Source organism: Salvelinus alpinus, chromosome 3, assembly GCF_045679555.1.
Source record: "Salvelinus alpinus chromosome 3, SLU_Salpinus.1, whole genome shotgun sequence".
NCBI lineage: Eukaryota > Metazoa > Chordata > Actinopteri > Salmoniformes > Salmonidae > Salvelinus > Salvelinus alpinus.
The window spans coordinates 29,641,259-29,663,850 of record NC_092088.1 but is presented as its reverse complement, the minus strand read 5'-3'; the positions used below and the strand labels follow the sequence as shown (position 1 = coordinate 29,663,850).

Here is a 22,592-nt window from a genome sequence, read left to right as displayed (position 1 = left end):
ATTCTTCACGATTGGCTGATCCCTTCTGATGACTGGGTTGGACATGACTCCAACAGGGTCAACAGGAGGGATCAGCCAATGAAGTTGGAAGTCTCACCCAGTTGACTCAATTAAAATAGTGGAAGCCCTCAATGGCGCTGCCCATGCTAACATAGCCTTTTGACCACTAGAGGCCTCTATCATCCTCTATGGTTTCAACCAATCTGGCAACAACTAGCTAGTAGGAGGCGGCACTGGCAGTTGACACGGCGCACACACTTCTATCTTCAGACATTGGACAGACTCTTCAACATGCTCTTGTGACCATTAATATAAATTGGCCTGACAAATTCAACTATTTGGGGAGGGGATGATACAAATATACCACTTTGTAGGAAGGAGTAAAGCGACCGTCGGTCATCACTCGCAAATAAACACCCCGGAACTGGTTAGCTAGCTAACGTTAGTAACGTTACGCTCAGTTGGCTAGCTTTTTAGTGGCAATGTTTACTAGCTACACAACTGTCAACACGCGTGGAGAATAAACGTTTGGCCTGTGTACAATCAGCAAGACAGCTTGTTCTCAACACCGAAAACTTCACGGCGACCTACCACCACTTGTAGCTCCGAAAATGGCTTCAAGAGGGGGCTTTCCGGCTACTCAGATGAACCCCAGTGTTAACCCCATGAACGCTGGACATGCAGGCGGTGGAATGAGGATGCCAGGAATCCAACAGAATTCGGGTTTCCGAGCCATGAATGCCACTCCTCAGTACCATCAGGTAACTTGTCGAGAGGTTTCCCCTCGGCTAACTTGTAACTAATTGCATATCATTTACCGTGATAACGTTGCTTTATTGGCTAAAATATGGCAAGTAATATTACTTAGTGACAAGTTAAGCAACGTTACTGTATAACGTTATCATGTTACAAAAACAGTGTTGGGTTAGGCTAACTACTAGCTAGTAAAGTTAGCTAGACACTGCTGTAAGTGTCAGACAAGTGGCATTGCAGCTACTGTAGTTAGAAAATTAATTAGCGTTTCCTATTAATCTGTGGTATATTGACTTTTCATTTAATCTGGCAACTTCCGCATTTCAAGAAAGTGAAAAACTGACCGCGGCGTGAGTAGTTGATCATACCTATGTGAAGCTAGCCACAATAGTGTAATTTGCGGCTCGCCTTCAAAATAAACGTCCCCCTTTTGAAAGTGATTCAAACGGATACAAATAGTGGAATAATGCCGTTTTTGGACTCGATAATGCTTAACAAAGTCGGAATGTTACATAAATTCAACAAAAGACAATGAGTTAATTTTACACAAGTACAAATCTGTTAATTGCACTAACTGTGTTATACTTTATAATTGCATTAGGGCATACTCACGTGCACTGTACAGCCTAACCTATGGATGTTGTACCTATGAAATGGGGTATCAGCCTACTCAGTCATACTCAAATAATAGCGTCTTATCTCTTATTGTGTGACTGTTAAAAACTGCTGTACAGTGCAATATGAATGTCCAATAGACTGACTGGAAGGGTGATCCCCTTCCATTCGAAATCCCACAGTAAGAAGCTTATATTTGTGTAAACTCTACACAGTTGTGTTGTGTGAAACCCCATTTAATGGGTGCACAGTCCATAGGTTAGGCTTTACACTGCATGTAAATATGCCCCAATGCAATTCTAAAGTCTAATACATCCACAGTGTGTTTTCAAATGAACTAATTGTCTTTTGTTTAATTGATATAAAAATATTCTAGCCTTATCTAGTCCAAATATGGCATGATATCACTATTTTCTATCTGTTTGAATTACTTTCAATTGGAGGCTTTTATTTTAAAGGCCAACCGCAAATTAAACGATTGTGGCTAATCCTTATTATGGCTAGCTTCATACAGCTAATCATACATCACGTGGTTGCTTGCTGGCTACTGTCAGTTGTTGGAAAACAAAGTTTGCAAATTAACAGGCAGCCGAAATGCAAGCTTTTTCATCACCGCCATATGCATGACTATATGTAGCTAGTTCATGCATAATGTGTTAGGCTACGTAAACTTGTATTACTAATACATGGTTCCTCTTTGAAAGATATCATAACAAACATTGATCACTTCAGTGAGGAAGAAAGTTGTCAGTTTGCCATAAATGTAACCCCTTTCTGTCCCCCGGTGCTTTTCATTTCCAGCACCCTGGTATGCCACCCAACAGGGGGATCCCGATGGGGCCAATTGGGGGCCCTGGACCCTCTTATGGGGGCGGGAACATGCCCTTACGCATAGGAATGGGGCAATCGGCCATGGACGCCTCCCGAAAGCGATTCCTTCAACAACAACCGCAGGGGGGGCTGGGAGGCCCAAGGCGTGGGTGAGTTAGGGGGTGGGTTGGGTAGACTGTCTGGGGGGCACACAGTCTGTTTTTAGAAGGGGACATCGGGGTTGTTGTAGTGGTGGTGGGGTTTGTGGGGCGCCATTGCACAGCATATTGATTAACCATGACTGAGGATTATGGCTGTACACAAATATATTTGGTCTTGCCAGACATTGGCCTTGTCTGAAATCTGTCATGCCTACTACTTACTTACTAAAACTACACACTATTTACTAATCGAACTACATACTATTTAGAACATACTGCTTAGTAAAAATTAATGCAGTAAGCAACAAATATCAACATACTAGGCTCACCCATCCTGAGAATGTATCATCTAATGTGAAATTGCGCTGATTCCCACCATTCGTTCATTTGGGTACAACGTGTGCCCTTATCTCATTATCAGCTGTTGTCACACACACGTGAGTCTGTAAATACTCTTTTATTCCTCAAAAATGTGCAGCGAATTCTACTAGATGAAAAGCCAAAAGGAAAATAACATCCTGGAATTTTAAGCATACTCGCTTTTCGAAATTTCACATACCTAAAAGGCCTACTATTTAGAAAGCTAGTATGATTATTCGGACTCGGCTATTGTCTATACCAGGTTATCGTTCTTGGTGAATTCTCAGGCACAGTTATTTTTGAATGAATGATGCAGTTTGAATGCTGAATACTTCATGTCATGAAGACATGCAACCTAACTGCACTACTGTCAATGATAATGCATCTGGTAACCACAACTAATAGAGCACCATGTGATCCCCCACAAACAAGTACAAGCCCTTTATGACCATTAAGTGTACACCACAGTACTAGAAGTCAGCCGTGTGGTGGTACATTAATGACACACAAGACAGACGGTCACGGTCTTTTGGGATCCTTCCAGGGTCTTTGATAGTGACGGTGGTGTAGGGACACTACTGAAAGACTCTTTTGTACCCCTGTCCTCTCAGTCAGTGGTCTGTCTGTTGCTCCACACAATCTGCTGCACAGAGGAGTTAAAAACAAAGAAGACGTCCCATGACCATGCCCCACTGCCAGACAGAGCCACGTGGACAAGGGCATCTTTTTTTCTTTCTTTTTTTTTTACCTCAAAATGGAATGAGGTCATCTGCTTGTAAATGTTTGGGAGGATGGATTTCTGGTGGTTATTTCTATCATTTTGATTTACCGCAAGGGTCTGTGTTTTTGAATGTAGTTTTCAAAATATACTGACCAAAAATGTAGATGCAACAATTTCAACGATTTTACTTAATACTACAGTTCATATAAGGAAATCGTTCAGTTGAAATACATTTATTAGGCCCTAATCTATTGATTTCACATGACTGGGCAGGGGTGCAGCAATGGGTGGGACTGGGAGGGCATAGGCCCACCCACTGGGGAGCCAGGCCCAGGGAATTAGAATACGTTTTACCCTACACAAAAGGGCTTTTGTTACCGACAGAAATACTCCTCAGTTTCATCAGCAGTCTGGGTGGCTGGTCTCAGACGATCCCGCAGGGGAAAAAGCCGGTGTGGAGGTCCTGGGCTGGCGTAGTTACACGTGGTCTGCAGTTGAGGTCGGTTGGACGTACTGCCAAATTCTCTAAAATAACGTTGGAGGCGGCTTATGGTAAAGAAATGAACATTAAATTCTCTGGCAACAGCTCTAGTGTTTAATCAGCTTCTTGATATGCCACACTTGTCAGGTGGATGGATTTTCTTGGCAAAGGAGAAATGCTCACTAATAGGGTTCTGGACAAATTTGTTCACATTTTTGCCAAATAAGCTTTTTGTGCATATGGAACATTTCTAGGATCTTTTATTTCAGCTCATGAAACATGGGACCAACACTTTACATGTTGCGTTCTATATTTTTACTCAGTATATATTAGATCCTTGGCACTTGATTAGCGAGTCGAACCAAGGGCTGAAAGTGAAAGGCCCTGAATAATTGGATTTACTTTTAAGCAAGGTGGAGCTAGTTTAATTCGATCAAAGAAAACAAAAGCTTTTGTTGATTAAATTGTGATAAGTGTTAGCCTTTGGGTCCAAAGAGTTGTGAGCCTGAACAGGCATCAGGGTCATATTCAGTAGGCACGAAGCGGAAGAAAACATATTGAAACGTGGCGGTACCATCTGAAGTCGTCCAATAAGAAATGTTGCAAAACATTTTGGTACGTTTTACCTGAATGAACACATCCCAATCCTCTAGCTTTTCCCTGTGTGGAATAGTGTAGCTATCATCATAAAGGTGTTTATGTTTAAATAGCCAACATTCTAATTGCCTTACAATATGCCATTAAAGATGCGTGAAGATCTAACACTTTGTCTCGATTTGTGTTTTTGCAGCAAAAGGCGCAGGATGGCCGACAAGGTGCTACCACAGAGGGTGAGTATAAACGTTGCCCCCTTGAAAAATAATAGTTTGATCTAAAACCATAGATATGCATACAGTATATGGCTCTGGATCGATCCATTTATTCCCGAATGGGGAGGAAGACCCCATATCCCCCACATATTGAATCCTCCTTGTTCCAGATCCGAGACCTGGTTCCAGAGTCTGAGGCCTATATGGACCTGCTGGCCTTTGAGAGGAAGCTGGACCAGACCATCGCCCGCAAACGCATGGAGATCCAGGAAGCCATCAAAAAGCCCATTACGGTACAGCTCAAACTCATTTGTATGTATGGTATTGTAAGATAATAATCATACATTGATCAATTAACACAATTTGGTCTTCCAGTGTTTCCCTTAGATTCCTCTTCAGTCAGTATACAAAGGCTCCCAAAGCGAAATCCAGGGCAACATCCAGTTTATGTCAAATTATTTTAGTCTGTCTAGATCTGCAAAAATTATTTTAGATCTGTCAGGCAAGAGAACTAGGAAGGGTGGCCTCCCCAACATTGGTATAGGTATGGGAAACACTTTCTTTGTAAGGTTGTGATGTGTGCTCTTGTTTACCTCTCAGCAAAAGCGCAAGTTGAGGATCTACATATCCAACACCTACACACCCGGCAAGCCAGAAGGCGAAGAGGTAGAAAAAGTGTCATCCTGGGAACTAAGGGTGGAGGGAAAACTCCTTGAGGATGTAAGTGACCCAACTGTGTCTATCTGACGCCAGTGGTAGCTAGCCTAAAACTTGTGACGTCACCCACCTAAAACCACACAAGACAAATGAAGTCATATTTCTAGCCAAAGTTTAGTCGTAAGTCACAAGCCAGTAGGTATTGGTCGTCATCCACCATGTAGGGAAACCTTTTTTTAAAGCGGAGGAAACGATACCTGAATTAAACTGCATCCATAGAGCTTGTTTGTTATACTCGTATAACACCATGTTATTTTTGCGATGTACAATCAACACCATATGTAGACAGAACCTAAAATTTGTCTCTATGCTCCAGCGTTTTGTGTTTTGAGATGTTTCATGAGGCGACAGTACAAAATGTCACCTTTTCATTCGAGGGGATTTTCATACAAACTGTTTTACAGTTTAGAAATGAAAGCACTTTATACAGTGCCTTCGGAAAGTATTCAGACCCCTTGACTTTTTAATTTTTTTTATTACGTTACAGCCTTATTCTGAAATTGATTGATTAAAAAATGCTCTGCAATCTACACACAATACCCCAAAATGACAAAGGGAAAACAGGCACAGATCTGTGGAAGGGTACCAAAACATTTGTGCAGCATTGAAGTTCCAAAGAACACCGTGCCCTCCATCATTCTTAAATGGAAGAAGTTTGGAACCACCAAGTCTCTTCCTAGAGCTGGCTGCCTGGCCAAACTGAGAAATCGGGGAGAAGGGCCTTGGTCAGGGAGGTGACCAAGAACCGAATGGTCACTCTGACAGAGTTCCAGAGTTCCTCTGTGGAGATGGGAGAACTTTCCAGAAGGACAACTATCTCTGCAGCACTCCACCAATCAGGCCTTTATGGTAGAGTGGCCAGATGGAAGCCACTCCTCAGCGGCAGGGACTTGGAGACTAGTCTGGATCAAGGGAAAGCTGAACGGAGCAAAGTCCAGAGAGATTATTGATGAAAACCTCCTGAGGGCTCAGGACCTCAGACTGGGGCGAACGTTCACCTTCCAACAGGACAACGACCCTAAGCACACAGCCAAGACAATGCATTGGCTTTGGGACAAGTCTCTGAATTTCCTTGAGTGGTCCAGCCAGAGCCTGGACTTGAACCTGATTGAATATCTCTGGAAAGACCTGAAAATAGCTGTGCAGCAACGCTCCCCATCCAACCTGACAGGATCTGCAGAGAAGAATGGGAGAAACCCCAAATACAGGTGTGCCAAGCTTGTAGCTTCATACCGAAGAAGACTCAAGGCTGTAATCGCTGTCAAAGGTGCTTCAACAAAGTACTGTGTAAAGGGTCTGAATACTTATGCAAGTGTGGTATTTAATTTTTTAAATTATAAATTAGCAAACATTTCCTGCCCTGTTTTTCCTTTGTCATTATGGGTTATCGTGTGTAGATACTGTGTAGAAAAACAATTGAATCAATTTTAGAATAAGGCTGTAACATAACAAAATTTCGAAAAAGTCAAGGTCTGAATTCTTTCCGAATGCACTGTATATCTAGTCCCCCCCCATTTGACGAAGTTGTAATTATTTGGGAAAATTCATTTTAGTAGTAAAAAATTGAGTATTTGGACCCATGTTCCTAGCACGCAATGAGTACATCAAGCTTCTGACTCGACAAACTCGATTTAGGTTTGTGTTTTGAGTTATGTTTTGCCCAATAGGAGCAGAATAGTGATTGATGACCAGAGTAATTTTCTTTCTAAATGAGTAGATAAGATGTTTCTGAACACCTTTTAAATAAACCTTGATAATGCCATGATTAAGAAAAATCATGATGAGTCAGGTTGGCCTACAACAAACCATGCTAACCTCTCACCATTACAATAACAGGGGAGGTAAGCATTTTTCAGTGGGTATGGTCTTTGTGCCTCTACATTTCTCACTCATCATGATTCATTAATGACTTTCCATAATCATGGTAAAATCCACATTAATTTAGGAGTGTCCAGAAACATCTTCTATTCTTACTAACAGTAAAAGTGACTTCAAAATGACACTACATTATTCACCATTCTGTTCCTACTGGGCAAAACATTATCTGAAACGCAACCAAAACAAACTATAAAAAAAAATAGTTATTTAACTAGGCAAGTCAGTTAAGAACAAATTCTTATTTACAATGACGGCCTACCAAAAGGCAAAAGGCCTCCTGCGGGGACGGGGGCTGGGACACAGCATGGTAACGACACAGCATGGTAACGACACAGCATGGTGACAACAACATGGTAGCAGCACAAAACATGGTACAAACATTATTGGCCACAGACAACAGCACAAAGAAGAAGGCAAGAAGGTAGACATCACGCGAAGCAGCCACAACTGTCAGTTAGTGTCCACGATTGAGTCTTTGAGTGAAGAGCTGGAGATAAAACTGTCCAGTTTGAGTTTGGTTTGCAGCTCGTTCCAGTCACTAGCTGCAGCAAACTGAAAAGATGAACGACCCAGGGATGTGTGCGCTTTGGAATATCTTGTGCTGCAGTAGATACCTCGGGTAGGGGTTAGTTAACATTTGTTGATAGTTAATTGAGCAATTATAGACCATCTACAGATGGACTATCCAAATAGTGTCACTGAATTTTCTGTTGGAAATATTGTCTGTATATGAGGCTGCAGCGATTAGACAGAAATGGGAAAATTGGAGCCAACCATTAAAGCTGCAGCCATGATCAAAAACCATTAACTGTTATAACCGTTGTAATACATACATTTTAGAAAATATGTTCCAGCTTTATTTTAGTGCGTATGACCTCTCTCTCGCTTATCTCCGTTACACTATGTTCTGAATGTATGTTACAACTTTATTTGGAGTGGATATCAAATCTCCACTACAAATGCATCCAAGTTTGTAGAGACACAAGCTTTATGTAGTCATTAACCACATTTCCTTACAACCATTTCATGCAGATGATTTGCCTGACGCATAAAAAAAAAAAAAAGTAATGACAGGTCTGGTGGAAATTTGGTAGATCATTTTGTTGTTGGTGAAATGGATTATGCGACATTTGCGGTGGATATGCTTTTATGCGCAAATATTGATGTTAAAACCATCTCGCTGGGAAACTCAGGGTCGTGCGATTTTAAAATGGGGAGTTGCAGAGTTTATAGGCTGAAATAAGTTTTAAAGTTCATAAGTTTATGACTTATGGAGGATAAAGTGCATGGTAATGAGCTTTATGCAAATGTACAATAAATATTGATACTACGTCGTCATGCACAGCTGTTTATCTGCAAAAAGTCAGTTTGATGGAAACTAATTTGCCTATTTTTCTTTACATACAGAATTTAGAATATTCACATGAAAATCTGTCGCCAATTGTATGGAACCCTGGCTACAGCGTATAAGGAATATGGTACCAAATACTAAACTTTTCACATTATCAGTGAATTCGACCTAATACTTATTACTTTGTATGGGGGGGAGACTAGTACATAAAGTGCCTTTATTTCTAAATGGTAATAGGAAACATTTGATCTCAAATCCAAAATGCTGGAGCATAGAGCCAAATTCACAATTTTTTACTTAACTGTCCAAATACGTGTGGTGTTGAGTATGCTCAGAAATATTGTTTTTGCCCCCACCATTTCATCTGAATCTAATGCCCCTTTTTTACAATTTACTACCTGAGCCTGTCTCTAAAAATATTTTAGGCACTTAACTTCAGCGTTCTCCAATTCTGTTGGCCTGTGTCCTTGGCTTACACTACCCAGCCAGATGTTTTTTCCGTTTTTCTCTCATGTTCCTCTTTTCTCCGAAACAAGGAATTGAAACCATGGCTCGTTCTTTCTGCTACGTGCCATGAGTCGACATGCACGCTTCATACTTCTCATCTTCCAGCTGACAGTCATTGACTGCATCCCAAACGGCTCCCTATATAGTGAACTACTTTTAACCAGACACCTATGGTAGTAGTGCACTATATATGGCATATGGTGCCATTTGGAACGCATGCGATGACTGGCTTGGCTGCAGCCACATTAAAAAGGGGGGGATTTATTTCTTGTTTTCCATTGCTTCAGTGGTTAGAGTGTGTGTAGGAAGGAGAGAGGGAAGGGGTGAGAGGGGACATGTTGCGCAAAAAGTCATTGGCAGGGGTGAGTTTTGTTGGGGGGGTGTAAACTTAGCCAACTTCTCCCAGAATGTTAGGTTTTCGCCAGCCACAGCCCCCTAATGTGGTAGGTACCAAACAATGCAGCTGTAGCAAAACACTAAAACAAAAAATACCAGTGTGAATGATTTTGTTTTCTTCTATTCTTTCCGCACATGCTATTCCTAGCCTGGGAAACAGAAGAGGAAGTTTTCGTCTTTCTTTAAGAGTCTGGTCATTGAGCTCGACAAGGAACTGTATGGACCTGATAACCACTTGGTAGAGGTATGAAGGACACCAATACATACTTTGTCAACTACATTGACAACGTTTTTAGAATAGTACCACTGAACAAGCGTTCAATTTGCCACCACTGTTCAATTGGTCAGACATGAACAAAAAAATGAAAGGCTTACCGTAATGAAACTTCAATATAATAACACATGTAGCACACAGCCATGTTGATCCTACGAATGGTGTTGAGGGATGGTTATGTAGAGAACGGCTTGCATGAAGAGAATCTCAATAAAGCCCACACTAAAGAAGAATAGATGTTAGTGTGCTGTTTTTGCACCATGTCAAGTTCTTTTGGGCACACAGCGGAAAATGTTTTGCATCGGAAAAAGATAATTAGTTTCTTATTGGACAAGTGCAGTTAGACCCTCCCTGTTTGTCCATTTTCTACCATTTGGTGCCTAATGAACATGACTCAAAACAAGCCGAAATGTGGAGGGAGTTGCTAAACTTGTCCAATAAACAATTGTTTTTAATTTCGTTTGCAAAATGTCTTGCACTAATTAATATGACCCACAGTTCTAAACTCTCTGTATTCTCTCAGTGGCACAGGATGCCCACCACCCAGGAGACAGACGGCTTCCAGGTGAAGAGACCAGGGGACGTGAGCGTGAAATGCACCCTCCTCCTAATGCTGGACCACCAGGTATACACACACACACCAGTGTATATTTTGTGCACTTAAATTTGATTTAGTCTATTAAGTCTTAGTCACATTTGTCATTTGAATAATGATTTAGTCTAGTTATTGTCAAAATGGCAGTTGGCCATTTTAGTCTACTATACATGCCCTTTCATTTTAGTCACATCACATTTGTATTGCCTCATTAACCTATAGTAAACATAAATCACTGACTTCGATGTGCACAAACATCCATAGCCTTGTCCTACCAACATTTTTCTGCATAACATCCTATTCTCTTCCCAACAAGAGAAATATGACATATACAGTACCAGTCCATAGTTTGGACACACCTACTCATCCAAGGGTTTTTCTTTATTTTGACTATTTTCTACATTGTAGAATAATAGTGAAGACATCAAAACTAGGAAATAACACATATGGAATCATGTAGTAACCAAAAAAGTGTTAATCAAAATATATTTTAGATTCTTCAAAGTAGCCACACTTTGCCTTGATGACAGCTTTGCACGCTCTTGGCATTCTCTCAACCAGCTTCACCTGGGTTGCTTTTCCAACAGTCTTGAAGGAGTTCCCACATATGCTGAGCACTTGTTGGCTGCTTTCCCTTCACTCTGCGGTCCAACTCATCCCAAACCATCTCAGTTGGGTTGAGGTCAGGTGATTGTGGAGGTCAGGTCATCTGAAGCAGCATTCCATCACTCTCCTTGGTCAAATAGCCCTTACACAGCCTAGATGTGTGTTGGGTCATTGTCTTATTTAATTTTTTTACTATAGTCATATAGTGCCGATGCCGCCCCTCATCTCTGATTCTCCACTGGGTGCTCAATATCAAGTGTGCCTATAGGCTAATTAGTGTGGTCTCAATCAAGTGATCCATAGCTTATAGGCTACAAAGTGCATGCTCAGAGGGACAGAGCAGAGTTATATTTCTAAGATTGCTGCTGGGATGGTGTAAATAAAACTAGGCTGCATTATACACGGCAATGGATATTCCAACCCTGAGCCCCAGCCTGCTCTGCTATTGCAGATCCAAAACTTTTTTTGGTGTGTGTGCTACTTACCCAATGACTGGGCTACGGTGGCAGTTCAGGAGGAGAGTCAAAGGTTTCTTCCTAAAATAATTTTTGATTAGGCCAAGTCCAAAAAATTCACTAACAATCTGTTCAGTTTGAGAAGGAGAGCGCGGAGATGAGAGGGACCGGAGGTCAACTTTGATAGCGTGCTACTGCTATACTTGATTTTATTAAAAACAATATGTTATTGACCTCCCAATAAGCTAGTTTCTTTGACGTTCAGAGGCCGACTTTGCTTGGGAAGTAATCAAATTCTGTCACTATGGATTGATTTAAGCTATTCACCCAGACAGCTTTTTAGGAAACACTTGTGACCTCTGATTGGGTTAAGCCACCGAAGAAGAGTAGCCAGCAGTTAAAGCTTACGTTTATCTGTGTAGGTAGGCCTACCTTCTGGGGTGGAAAGGTAAGCCTAACTTTTGAAAGTACCATGCTCAGATTCATAATGACGTCTCAGATTAAATTAACTGCAGACAAGACACACGCTGATTTGGCATTGGAGAAATATGATAATATGAACACAGGCCTATATCTCTGTCCATTTCTTAGCCTGTAAATTTGTGTGGTATTAAAAAGATATTCAACTAATATGTAAAGTTACATAGAATTGCATGAAATGTTTATAGAAGACAAAAATACGATGATCGATTCAGGCAATGCTTTTACTCTAAAGGAGATCTTTCCTCCCCTACTCTTTTCCACGGTGGTATGTGAACCCACAACCTTTTGGCCCGCAGCCCTGTGCGCTATAAAAATGCTTACAGGATGAAGAACCGTTTGTAAAACGGCATATCCAAGTCTCTGGTCTGTCCAAGAAGTGAGAGTATGTTCTCTGCTATCCACTTTGTTATAATTATTATTTTGGGTATAGGGGAGGGTTTAGGCCAAATATATTTTGCATTGTTCTACATAGCATAGTTCTATCTGAAAGTTCCAAAACATTGTGTCCTGCTGAACAAGCCCTAGGCTGTTTACACTGCTGCTACTACTATATTATCTATGCATAGTGACTTTACCCCTACCTACATGTACAAATGTCTTCAACTAACCTTTACCCCCACACATTGACTTGGTACCGGTTCCCCCGTATATAGTCTCATTATTTAGTCACAAAATAAAAAAATATCTACTTTAGTTTATATTTTTCTTAACTGCATTGTTGGTTAAGGGCTTGTAAGTAAGCATTTCACGGTAAGGTCTACACTAGTTGTATTCCGCGCATTTGACGAATAAAATTCTCAGATTTAAAGTTGGCTAATAAGAACATGACTGAACAAGGTGTAGCCTAAACAAATGGTTAACGGTCCAGTCCGCAAGAAGCATAGTCTTTGAACTGTCCCGCGCTATGCTTTATGAATATAAATGCGACCCGCCAGTGCGCTTGGGAAAGAAAACGCAACCGTATTATTGGTCATATCTTTTGAACGGTAAGGGCTAGAATCAGGCGGTTTTCTGAGGAAAAGAGGGAGACTTGGCTACAGAACCTGGCTATGAAATGCAGTGGGGAATGTGGGAGGGTTGAGCGAGACTACACATTCAAAGCCAGCCTACTTTTCTATACTCAAGGGGGAGAAAAACATAGCTAGACTGTTAACTATTTAACTCAATGCTGCTATTGTTTTTATTCCGTAAAGCAGTTTGTTTCCTAACCAGTCAAAGGGTAACTACATAAAGGCTGGTGGTGACTGGTTAGCTATGGGGAAGCAAGAGTATGATCAGAGGCGGCGCCAGAGGCGGCGCCAGAGCCCACACTCATCCCTTGCTCCCCCGCAGCTCACCAGCTCTAGGCTGTGTGTAGAGTACCCTTCCCACTGTTGAACAGAGCGGTGCATCTGTGCTGCTAATATTAATTGTGCTTATCACTGAAAAGATCTCAATCTCTCCAAAAACGAAGTTAATACTGACACACAGACGTGTAATACGGCATGGTAACACGTAGACATTACAGTACCAATAAACCAGAGTAGCTATGGTGAAATGTCACATGCCATCACAGGGTGATGACAATTTTGTTCATAAAATTGTGATGTATGTTTTGACTGTTATTACTACGTAGTCACTCAGACGTTATCAGGGTCATGTTTGCCCGCAGCATACCACCCTGTATCCCATTACTGGTTCAACTCTGAACCTAAGCAGTGTCGGTCCTGGTAGGTCCCTGGATGGGAGACCAGATGCTGCTGGAAGTGGTGTTGAAGGGCTTCTGGTCTAAGGAGATCCAAATCGCCCAGGAGAGTGAAGGGGACATTGCCCTACGTAGTGTGCCATCTTTCGGATGGGACTTTAAATGGGTGTCCTGACTCACTGTGGTCATTAAAAATCCCATGGCACTTACCGTAAGAGTAGGGGTGTTAACCCCGTTGTCATGGCTAAATTCCCAACCTGGCCCCATTCCATCATGGCCAGCTAATCATCCCCCCCATTCCTAATTGGCAGATCACTCCTCACCTCTCCAACTGAATGCTGATGTGTGGTGAGCGTTCTGACACATAAATGGTCGCCGTGCATCACCCAGGTGGGTGCTACACATTGGTGGTGGATGAGGTGAGTTTCCCCCTACTACGTAAAGCACTTTGAGTACCTCAGTTGGTAGAAAAGTGCTATATAAATCCAATCAATAATTATTATTATTAATTAGGCACCAAACCAAAGAAAACTGACTGAAACAGGGAGGGACTAACTGTCCAGTAAGAAACACACATTTTTGTTTTCCATTGCAAAATGTTTTAAAAGATTTTCCGTTGCTTTCCGTAATGAACATGATCCTGATAATAGATATGGGGGAAGGTCAACTGAAGGATGCATGGCAGATGTGTGACTGTCAGCCCTTTCGCAATATGTATTTCATTTTAGGGAAGTGGAGGCGTGCCAATTTTAAAAGCCAAACTGGCATTACCACATTTGAAGTATTATACTTCCAAACACGTGTTTAATATCTGCATGTTGATTTTGAGGGTTGAATAGTGATGTTTAAATTTCCAGTAACCCACAGAGACGATGTGATGGGAAAGTGTGTTTATCTGTTCTCCAATTGGCTATGTTGGCCTAAAGCCCTCATCTCCCTCTTCCTTTTCTCCTCTGCATTTTTCCTTCTCCCCTCCCTCCTTTACCTCTTCTTTCACCACCTCCTCTTCACACAGCCCCCACAGTACAAGCTGGACCCAAGACTGGCCCGGCTGCTAGGTGTACACACCCAGACACGGGCTAGCATCATGCAGGCGCTGTGGCTCTACATCAAGAACAACAAGCTGCAGGACAGCCACGAGAAGGAGTACATCAACTGCAACCGCTACTTCAGACAGGTGCTGGCCCTTAAGGCTTAAAGGGATGACTTACTTATTCATGATGGCACCTAGTGACGCAAAGGGCCTCGCGTCTTAAAGGGATAATTCATCTCAATTGAACATTGTCAGTGTTGAATTGGATGTTCGCCAATGTTTTTTGAGGCCTGCAGAATTATCTTAATGTAGATATAGTATGATCAACAAACCACACAGTCCTAAATAGATTACAGCTCAAATTTAGACTTTTGTGGAACAATAACAAAATGTGTTTTTTGGGAGGGTGAACTGTAATTTAAACATTACTTGTCATGTAGCCTTAGAGAGCAATTGTGAAAGCTCTCAACCATTTGTCAACTTAACTTGACATAAATACAACACAAACATGTAGAAATACCAGCAAACAAAAAGTAACTCCACAATGAATGAAACTCCTACGTAGAGCCCATTTAGGTTGGTAGAATGTGTGTGATAACAGTTGTCCTAAAGCAGGGATTTTCAAACCTCTCTGCGGGGACCTCCAGCCGTTAGCACACCTGGTTCAACTTGTCATCAAGCCCTTGACTACTGGGAATACAGATATGCATCCGTTTCTCACAGATACCTTTAAAAAAAAAACATGTTTTAAAGCAGCGGCCTAAGGCACTGCATCGCCGTGCATGAGGCATCACTACAGACCCAGGTTCGATCCCAGGCTGTGTCACAGACGACCGGGAGACCCATGAGGCGGGACACAATTGGTCGAGGGTCGCCGAGTTAGGGGAGGGTTTTGACAACCGGCATGTCCTAGCGACTCCTTGTGGCGGGCTGGGCGCCTGCAAGTGGACTTTGGTCGCTAGTTGTTCAGTGTTTCCTCCGACACATTGGTGCGGCTGGCTTCCGGGTTAAGCGAGCAGTGTGGCTTGGCAGGTTCGTGTTTCGAGGGACGCATAGCTCTCGACTTTCACCTCTCCTGAGTCCGTACGGGAGTTGCAGCGATGGGACAAGACTAAATACCAAGTGGATATCATGAAAAAGGAGTAAAAAATAACCACTCAGTATCTGGTGTGACCACCATTTTCCTCATGCAGTGCAACATCTCCTTTGCATTTGATTGTTGATTATGGCCTGTGGAATGTTGTCCCACTCCTATTCAATGGCTATGCGAAGTTGCTGGATATTGGCGGGAACTGGAACACGCTGTCTTACACGTCGATCCAGAGCATCACAAACATGCTCAATGGGTGACGTGTCTGAGTATGCAGGCATTGGAAGAACTGGGAAGTTTTCAGCTTCCAGGAATTGTGTACAGATCCTTGCGACATGGGGTCGTGCATTATCATGTTGAAACATGAAACTGTCCTAAAGCACAGGTATCAAACTCTTTCCATGGAGGGCTGAGTGTCTGCGGGTTTTCACTCCTGCCTTGTACTTGAATGATCAATTATGGTCCCTGATCATTTCGGAACATAATTGCACACAAATTAAGAAAATAACAAAACATCAAACTCTGCTTTCCATGGAATGAGTTTGACACCCCTGTCCTAAAGGAATGTTTTTTTTAATTTGTTTATTGTTTTTTTGTAAATCAAAAATAAGCTTTACTTAAACGGTTAACTATCCCTTTAACTTGTCTGAACTGCAGATTTTAGGCTGCACACGTATGCGGTTCTCTGAGATTCCCATGAAGCTGGCTGGCCTGCTGCAGCATCCTGACCCAATAATCATCAATCACATGATCAGGTGTGTATGAGTGGCTAATAACCAATCCCAAATCGACACTTAACCCTTGTGCTTGTATAGATCTGAGCGGAATGGATGGGAATATGCCAGAGATCTCAAACTTGCGGCCCACAAGCTGCTTTCTTGTTGTGGCCCCCATACTGATATCTAATACCTGTTGGAATCGGGCCCTATTGAAAGTGTTCCTAAACCCATGTTCATAGTTTATTACTATAGCTTAGTAATATCAGTCAGACTAAAGTCTGGGATACCATTTCTTACATCTGTATTTAGTCATTTAATGTACGGTAATTTTTTTAAAGGGATTTTTCTATGTTCATCCCTTAAAACCGATCACGACTGTCTTAATACGTCTCTGTTCTATTCTCGCCACTCTGTAGCGTGGACCCGAACGACCAGAAGAAGACGGCGTGCTACGACATTGACGTGGAGGTGGACGATCCTCTGAAGGCCCAGATGAATAGTTTCCTGTCCTCAACTACCAATCAGCAGGAGATCGCCGCCCTGGAGATGAAGGTCGATTTGAATTGAATAAACTTTATTGATCCTTAGAGGTCTGGAACCCTGACCACTATAATGTCCGAATGTTTCAGACCCTTGCTTTAAGTCAGTGGGTTCTTTTGGCAATAACCCTTTCTTTTGAGTGGCTGCAGCCTGCAGTGTTTGCTTGTTTTCATTGAGTGACTAATAAAACTTCCATGACGGAACTAGTGAGTAGATATCTTCGTAAAATGGGAGAGCCTCTGTTGCTCAGGTCTTAGTTTGAAGTGCAATGTTTGAGCATCTGCCCATTTCTCTTATTAGGTGATGGATGAAGAAGTCATTGAATCAGCATGGCTAGTGCTTAGCCTGGTCCCAGATAGGATTGTGCTGTATAGCCAAGACAGTTGGCAAGACGGCATAAACAGATCTGGGTCCAGGCTTATTAGGGCTGGCCTTTCCAACTATAAAAACATACAGCTCTTCATGTCATTTCTAGTATCTCATCAGGCATGTCCTCACTCGACTCTTCTCAGATCCACGAGACCATTGAGTCCATCAACCAGCTGAAGACCCAGCGAGACTTCATGTTGAGCTTCAGCAACAACCCGCAGGACTTCATCCAGGACTGGCTCAAGTCCCAGAGTCGAGACCTCAAGGTACTGACTGACTGTAAATAGCTTGGCATCAAGGGCTGCATTCCATTCCAAAGTGCTGCTCCCTTCCCTCTCTCTCTTTGGTTCTTTCTGCACACTTCCATAGCCAAATATTTTCACAATGTAAATCCAGTGGCTTGTGCATATGTCCTACTTAATAGAATGTATGTATAGGAATCCAATGCCTTGAATGTAATGTACACAAAAGCATATCCTCTTCTCATGTTGTATAGAGGAGATTGAGATGGTGGACCAAGTTATTGAAATATTGTACACTTACCTGTAAATGTATTGTTGTTTTTCAGTTGATGACGGACGTGGCAGGTAACCCAGAGGAGGAGAGGAGGACTGAGTTTTACCAGGCCCCCTGGGTACCAGAGGCTGTAGGCCGATACGTCTACTCTAAGGTAGGCATCCAGCACCATCGGATGGGTGATGGGTCGCAATATTTTTCATTAGGGCTATATTTGTTGGATCCGTGCAGTACACTCTGTATTGGTCTATCACTAAAAGGGAACAAGGTTGACACACCTGTATGAATACTTTTAGGATGTTTTATATAGGTAGGGCTGGTCGACGTTTATAAAGAAATGCTTACTATGCCATTTCACTGTTAAAGGAAGAGTTCACCCAAATTACACATTGATTATTTCCTTACCCTGTAAGCGGTCTATGGACAAGGTATGACTGCAATCCATGCTTTGGTTTTATTTCCCTGGCACGGTTTCCAAAAACGTTTTAGCATTTGTGGCACATCCCATTCAAGTCATGGTACCTATATTAGTGTTTTTTATATCCAAATCATCCAAAAGTATCTCAAATTGAATTATGACTCAAAGTTGCTTAGATGATTTCAAAATGATGGTACCGATATTACAGTTTTTCGCACATTTTGAAATCATCTCAGCGACTTTGTTGAGCGTCACAATTTAATTTTAGATACTTATGGAGGATTTGGATATGAAAAAATGCTAATATCGATACCATGACTTGAATGTGATTTGTGTCACGAATGCTAAAATGTTAGCATTTAGAAACCGTACCAAGGAAACTAAACCAATGCATGGATTTATGTCATACCTTGGCCATAGACTGGTTTACGTAACCCGGTTAACAATGTCATTTATAATTTGGGTGAACTATTCCTTTAAAAATATACACATTTCTGTGTCTTAGGTGCAGCAGAGAAGACAGGAGTTGGAGCAGGTGCTGGGAATTCGACTCACCTGAGTCCTTATGGGGTGTAGCTCCCCAATCCACTAAAACAAAAACGAGGCAAATTTTAAGATTGTCTTAAACTCCCAGTTTTACATGAATCATATCCAAAACACAACCACAGAACTGGAATCAGCTTCCATCAATTCGCAATGCCTTTTTCAACCACTTTGTAATAGCATATGTTTATATACGTTATTCTATAACTATTGCAGCTAATGTGTCTTTCAATCACAAAGCCTTATGTCCTTATGGGAACGGTTTGGTGCCATGGTTTCAGCAGGGTAAAGGCTTTTGAGTACTTGGCTGGTATCTGTTAGTAGCATTTTTTTTCAAAGTAATTACTTTGAGACCAAAGTAATGATTTACATGGTCTTGCTTATAGTCTCGTCTTTCTCCACATTACGAGGGATACTGTTTGACAGCCAGCTGATTCAAATATTTGCCTTATAATATTGCAAGATGTACAAATGAGTTTGTAGCTTTCTTCCCAAGTTGGCTTATGATGTCTTAACTTGAGTCAAAACAGCTAGACAGTACCAAAGCTTATGTGCCATTTTTTGTGTGTTTTTACCATAGTTTTTCAAAGCTATGGAGATGATTGGTTAGGGAAAGTACCTAAAGCCTAGTAGCCTTTACACAAACAAAGCTTGTTAGAAATACAGAATAATATCCTAGAATCCATGTTTGGACAGGACACTCAGGAAATCGTAGTGCTGGTAAATCATGGTTAGGGGCTGTTCTATTCGCTAGGAAAGGAGCCCACTTTGTCCAGCTGTTGCAGTCAATTTGGATTTGTGTTTCTCTGTTTACATGCTGTTTTGATTGGTTGTTAGGGTATTTCACTGTCTGAATTCCAAGGGGGGGAAGATTGGCAGTTTGGGTGGGTGCAAGGGGGTCTCCCTAAAAGGAATACTTTGGGATTTTGGCAATGAAGCTTTACTTCCCCAGAGTCAGATGAACTCATTGATACCGTTTGTCTCTGCATCCAGTATAAGGAAGTTAGGTAGTATTGCGAGCCAGTGATAACTAGCGTTAGCGAAGTGACTAAGTCTATGGTATCTACTAGCATGCTAATAGTTTCCATATACTTCCAGGCATTGCGCTAACGCTAGTTAGCAACTTCCAAACTGCACGCAGGAACATAACAGGGTATCCACAAGTTCATCTGACTCTGGGGAAGTAGATAAAGGGCTTCATTGCCAAAATCCTGAAGTATCCCTTTAACTTAATTTAGGAAGTCTGAAACTGTTATTTGAATTAATAGGAATCCAAACCATAGTAGTACTTCACAATGTGCATATGGTTGTCCACCATTGTATTTTCATGTAAGTCTTAAAGGGATAATCCACCACACATTCCTATGATTAACAGTTAAATAACACTATGTGAAGAAACATGATGCCAGTCACATCAGCATGTGAAGTAGCTAGCTAGCTGTAAAATCACCTAGAGAAACTGCACTGTCAATTTAGGAGTCTTAAACAGAGTTAACTTGCAGTTCGTCTCTGCCCAGAGCTTCATACAGTCATTGGCTCACAGCAAGTGCAGAGCTTTCCCACAGACACACAGGGTGCATTGCGATATGGTACTTGAAGGAGAAACTGGGTTGAATAATTTGGTACACTGTTTAGATTGAGCACATCTAAGCAAAATATGTATTTTGTGATGACTGTATAAATGGATGGATGTGTTCAAGAGAAGTATGTCCATACCATCTATTGGCAGATTTGGCGAACTGGAGTGCAGGTAATTGTTTTAAAAGCGCTATTAAATGTAATGGGGGATAACACTATCTCCAGTGACAAGACCCATGTAGCTATGATACGTTCCTACACGATTTTCACAGACTGACCACTTAGGAGTTAAATCATGGGCCCATTTTTATTTTACCCACTGATAGAACAGGCTTTCCCCAAATGTACAGGTTTTACATGACTTTAATTTCTGGGGTTGGATTATCCCTTTAATCTATACTGAACAAAAATGTAAACACAACATGTAACAATTTCAAAGATTTTATTGAGTTAATTCATATAAGGAAATTAGTCCATTTAAATAAATAAATTAGGCCCTAATCTATAGATTTCACATGACTGGGCAGGGGTGCAGCCCAGGCCCACCCACTGGGGAGCCAGGCCCAGCCAATCAGAATGAGTTTTTCCCCACTAAAGGGCTTTATTACAGATGATCCTGCAGATGAAGAAGCTGTATGTGGCGTTCCTGGGCTGGCGTGGTTACACGAGGCCGGTTGGATGTACTGCCAAATTATCTATAAAAAAAAATACATTCCTGCACTCAGCACGCTCCCTCAACTCGAGACATCTGTGGCATTGTGTGACAACTGCACATTTTAAAGTGGTTTTTTATTGTACACTGCAAAAGGTGCACCTGTGTAATGATCATGCTGTTTAATCAGCTTCTTGATTTGCCACACCTGTCAGATGGATGGATTATCTTGACAAAGGAAAAATGCTCACTAACCTGGATGTGCAGAAACTGAGAGAAATCTGCTTTTTGTGTGTGTACAGGACTTTTTTTTCAAGCTCATGAAACACTTGCTGCGTTTTTAAAAATGTTGTTCAGTGTAGCTTGAATGTTTTATATGCAGGTTTTTACTTTAGGAAAATGTCTAAATGCCTATGAACGTTCCAAAAATCTGATTTTTGTCAGTGCCAAAATTGTTCTTGTGAAAGAGAGCAGTTACGTGTCAAGGAATCTCACTGCTGTGCCTGTTCTGCTTGATTTTCTACGACATCTTTGTAGAAGTTTGCATGTTTTGTATCCTCAATCGAAAGCTTTTATACAAATATACTCGGGGGTGCCTTTTGGAATATTTCGTAAAATAAATATACTTGAAGAAACATTTCTACGTATTTATTTGGACAGTAAACCTTACACATTTTTGGTCTCTATTCTCCAGCATTTTGGATTTGAGATGTTTTATGAGGCGACAGTACAGAATGTCACTTTTTTTATTTATTTGAGTGCGTGTTCATACATCTGTTTTGCGTTTTAGAAATGCAAGAACTCTGTATATAGTCCCCCATTTTGAAGGTGTCATAAGTATTTGGACAAATTCACTTAATATATTAAAGTAGTCAAGTGAAGTATTTGGTCCCATATTCCTAGCATGCAGTGACATCAAGCTTGTGACTCCACAAACTTGTTGGCTGCATTTGAAGTTTGTGTTGGTTGGGTTTCCGATTGTGCTGTGCCATTTAGAAATGAATGGTAAATATATCATTAATCAGTGTGATCACTAAGTGTAATCACTTATTATAAATATGTTTCTGAACACTAATACATTAATGTGGATACTCCCATGATCATGACTAAATCGTGAATAATGAGTGAGAAAGTTTTACATTGGCACAAAGATCATACCCCCAAAACATTCTAACCTCTCAGAATTACCAATAATGGGAGGTTTGAATTTTTGATACTTTTGGTCATGTAGTGTATGTGGACACCTGCTCGTCGAATATCTCATTCCAAAATCATGGGCATTAATATGGAGTTGGTCCTCCCTTTTGCTGCTATAACAGCCTCCACCTCTTCTGGGAAGGCTTTCCACTAGATGTTGGAACATTACAGCAGGGACTTGCTCCCGTTCAGCCAGAAGCGCATTAGTGAGGTCATGCACTGATGTTGGGCGATTAGGCCTGGTTCGCAGTTGGCATTCCAATTCATCCCAAAGGTATTCG

The 22,592-nt window shown here is 41.5% G+C and overlaps 2 protein-coding genes across 2 annotated transcripts in view; both read left to right on the top strand.

Moving 5' to 3' along the window:
- Positions 1-22,592, top strand: part of psmc5 (proteasome 26S subunit, ATPase 5) — a 59,722-nt gene that overhangs the window by 10,126 nt on the left and 27,004 nt on the right. The window lies entirely within an intron of this gene.
- On the top strand, positions 202-21,749 carry smarcd2 (SWI/SNF related BAF chromatin remodeling complex subunit D2). The gene is made up of 13 exons (XM_071392470.1): positions 202-761; positions 2,170-2,348; positions 4,692-4,731; positions 4,881-5,003; positions 5,311-5,430; positions 9,708-9,803; positions 10,357-10,458; positions 14,672-14,833; positions 16,437-16,534; positions 16,915-17,050; positions 17,551-17,673; positions 17,976-18,077; positions 18,847-21,749. Exons 1-13 carry the CDS (start codon positions 612-614, stop codon positions 18,898-18,900), a joined length of 1,485 nt encoding a protein of 494 aa, XP_071248571.1. The 5' UTR covers positions 202-611; the 3' UTR covers positions 18,901-21,749.

Coding starts and splice junctions, on each gene's coding strand:
- smarcd2 (XM_071392470.1), top strand. CDS start 612: ATGGCTTCAAGAGGGGGCTTTCCGGCTACTCAGATGAACCCCAGTGTT. Junction 9,804..10,356: donor CTGATAACCACTTGGTAGAG/GTATGAAGGACA, acceptor GTATTCTCTCAG/TGGCACAGGATGCCCACCAC. Junction 17,051..17,550: donor TCGCCGCCCTGGAGATGAAG/GTCGATTTGAAT, acceptor GACTCTTCTCAG/ATCCACGAGACCATTGAGTC.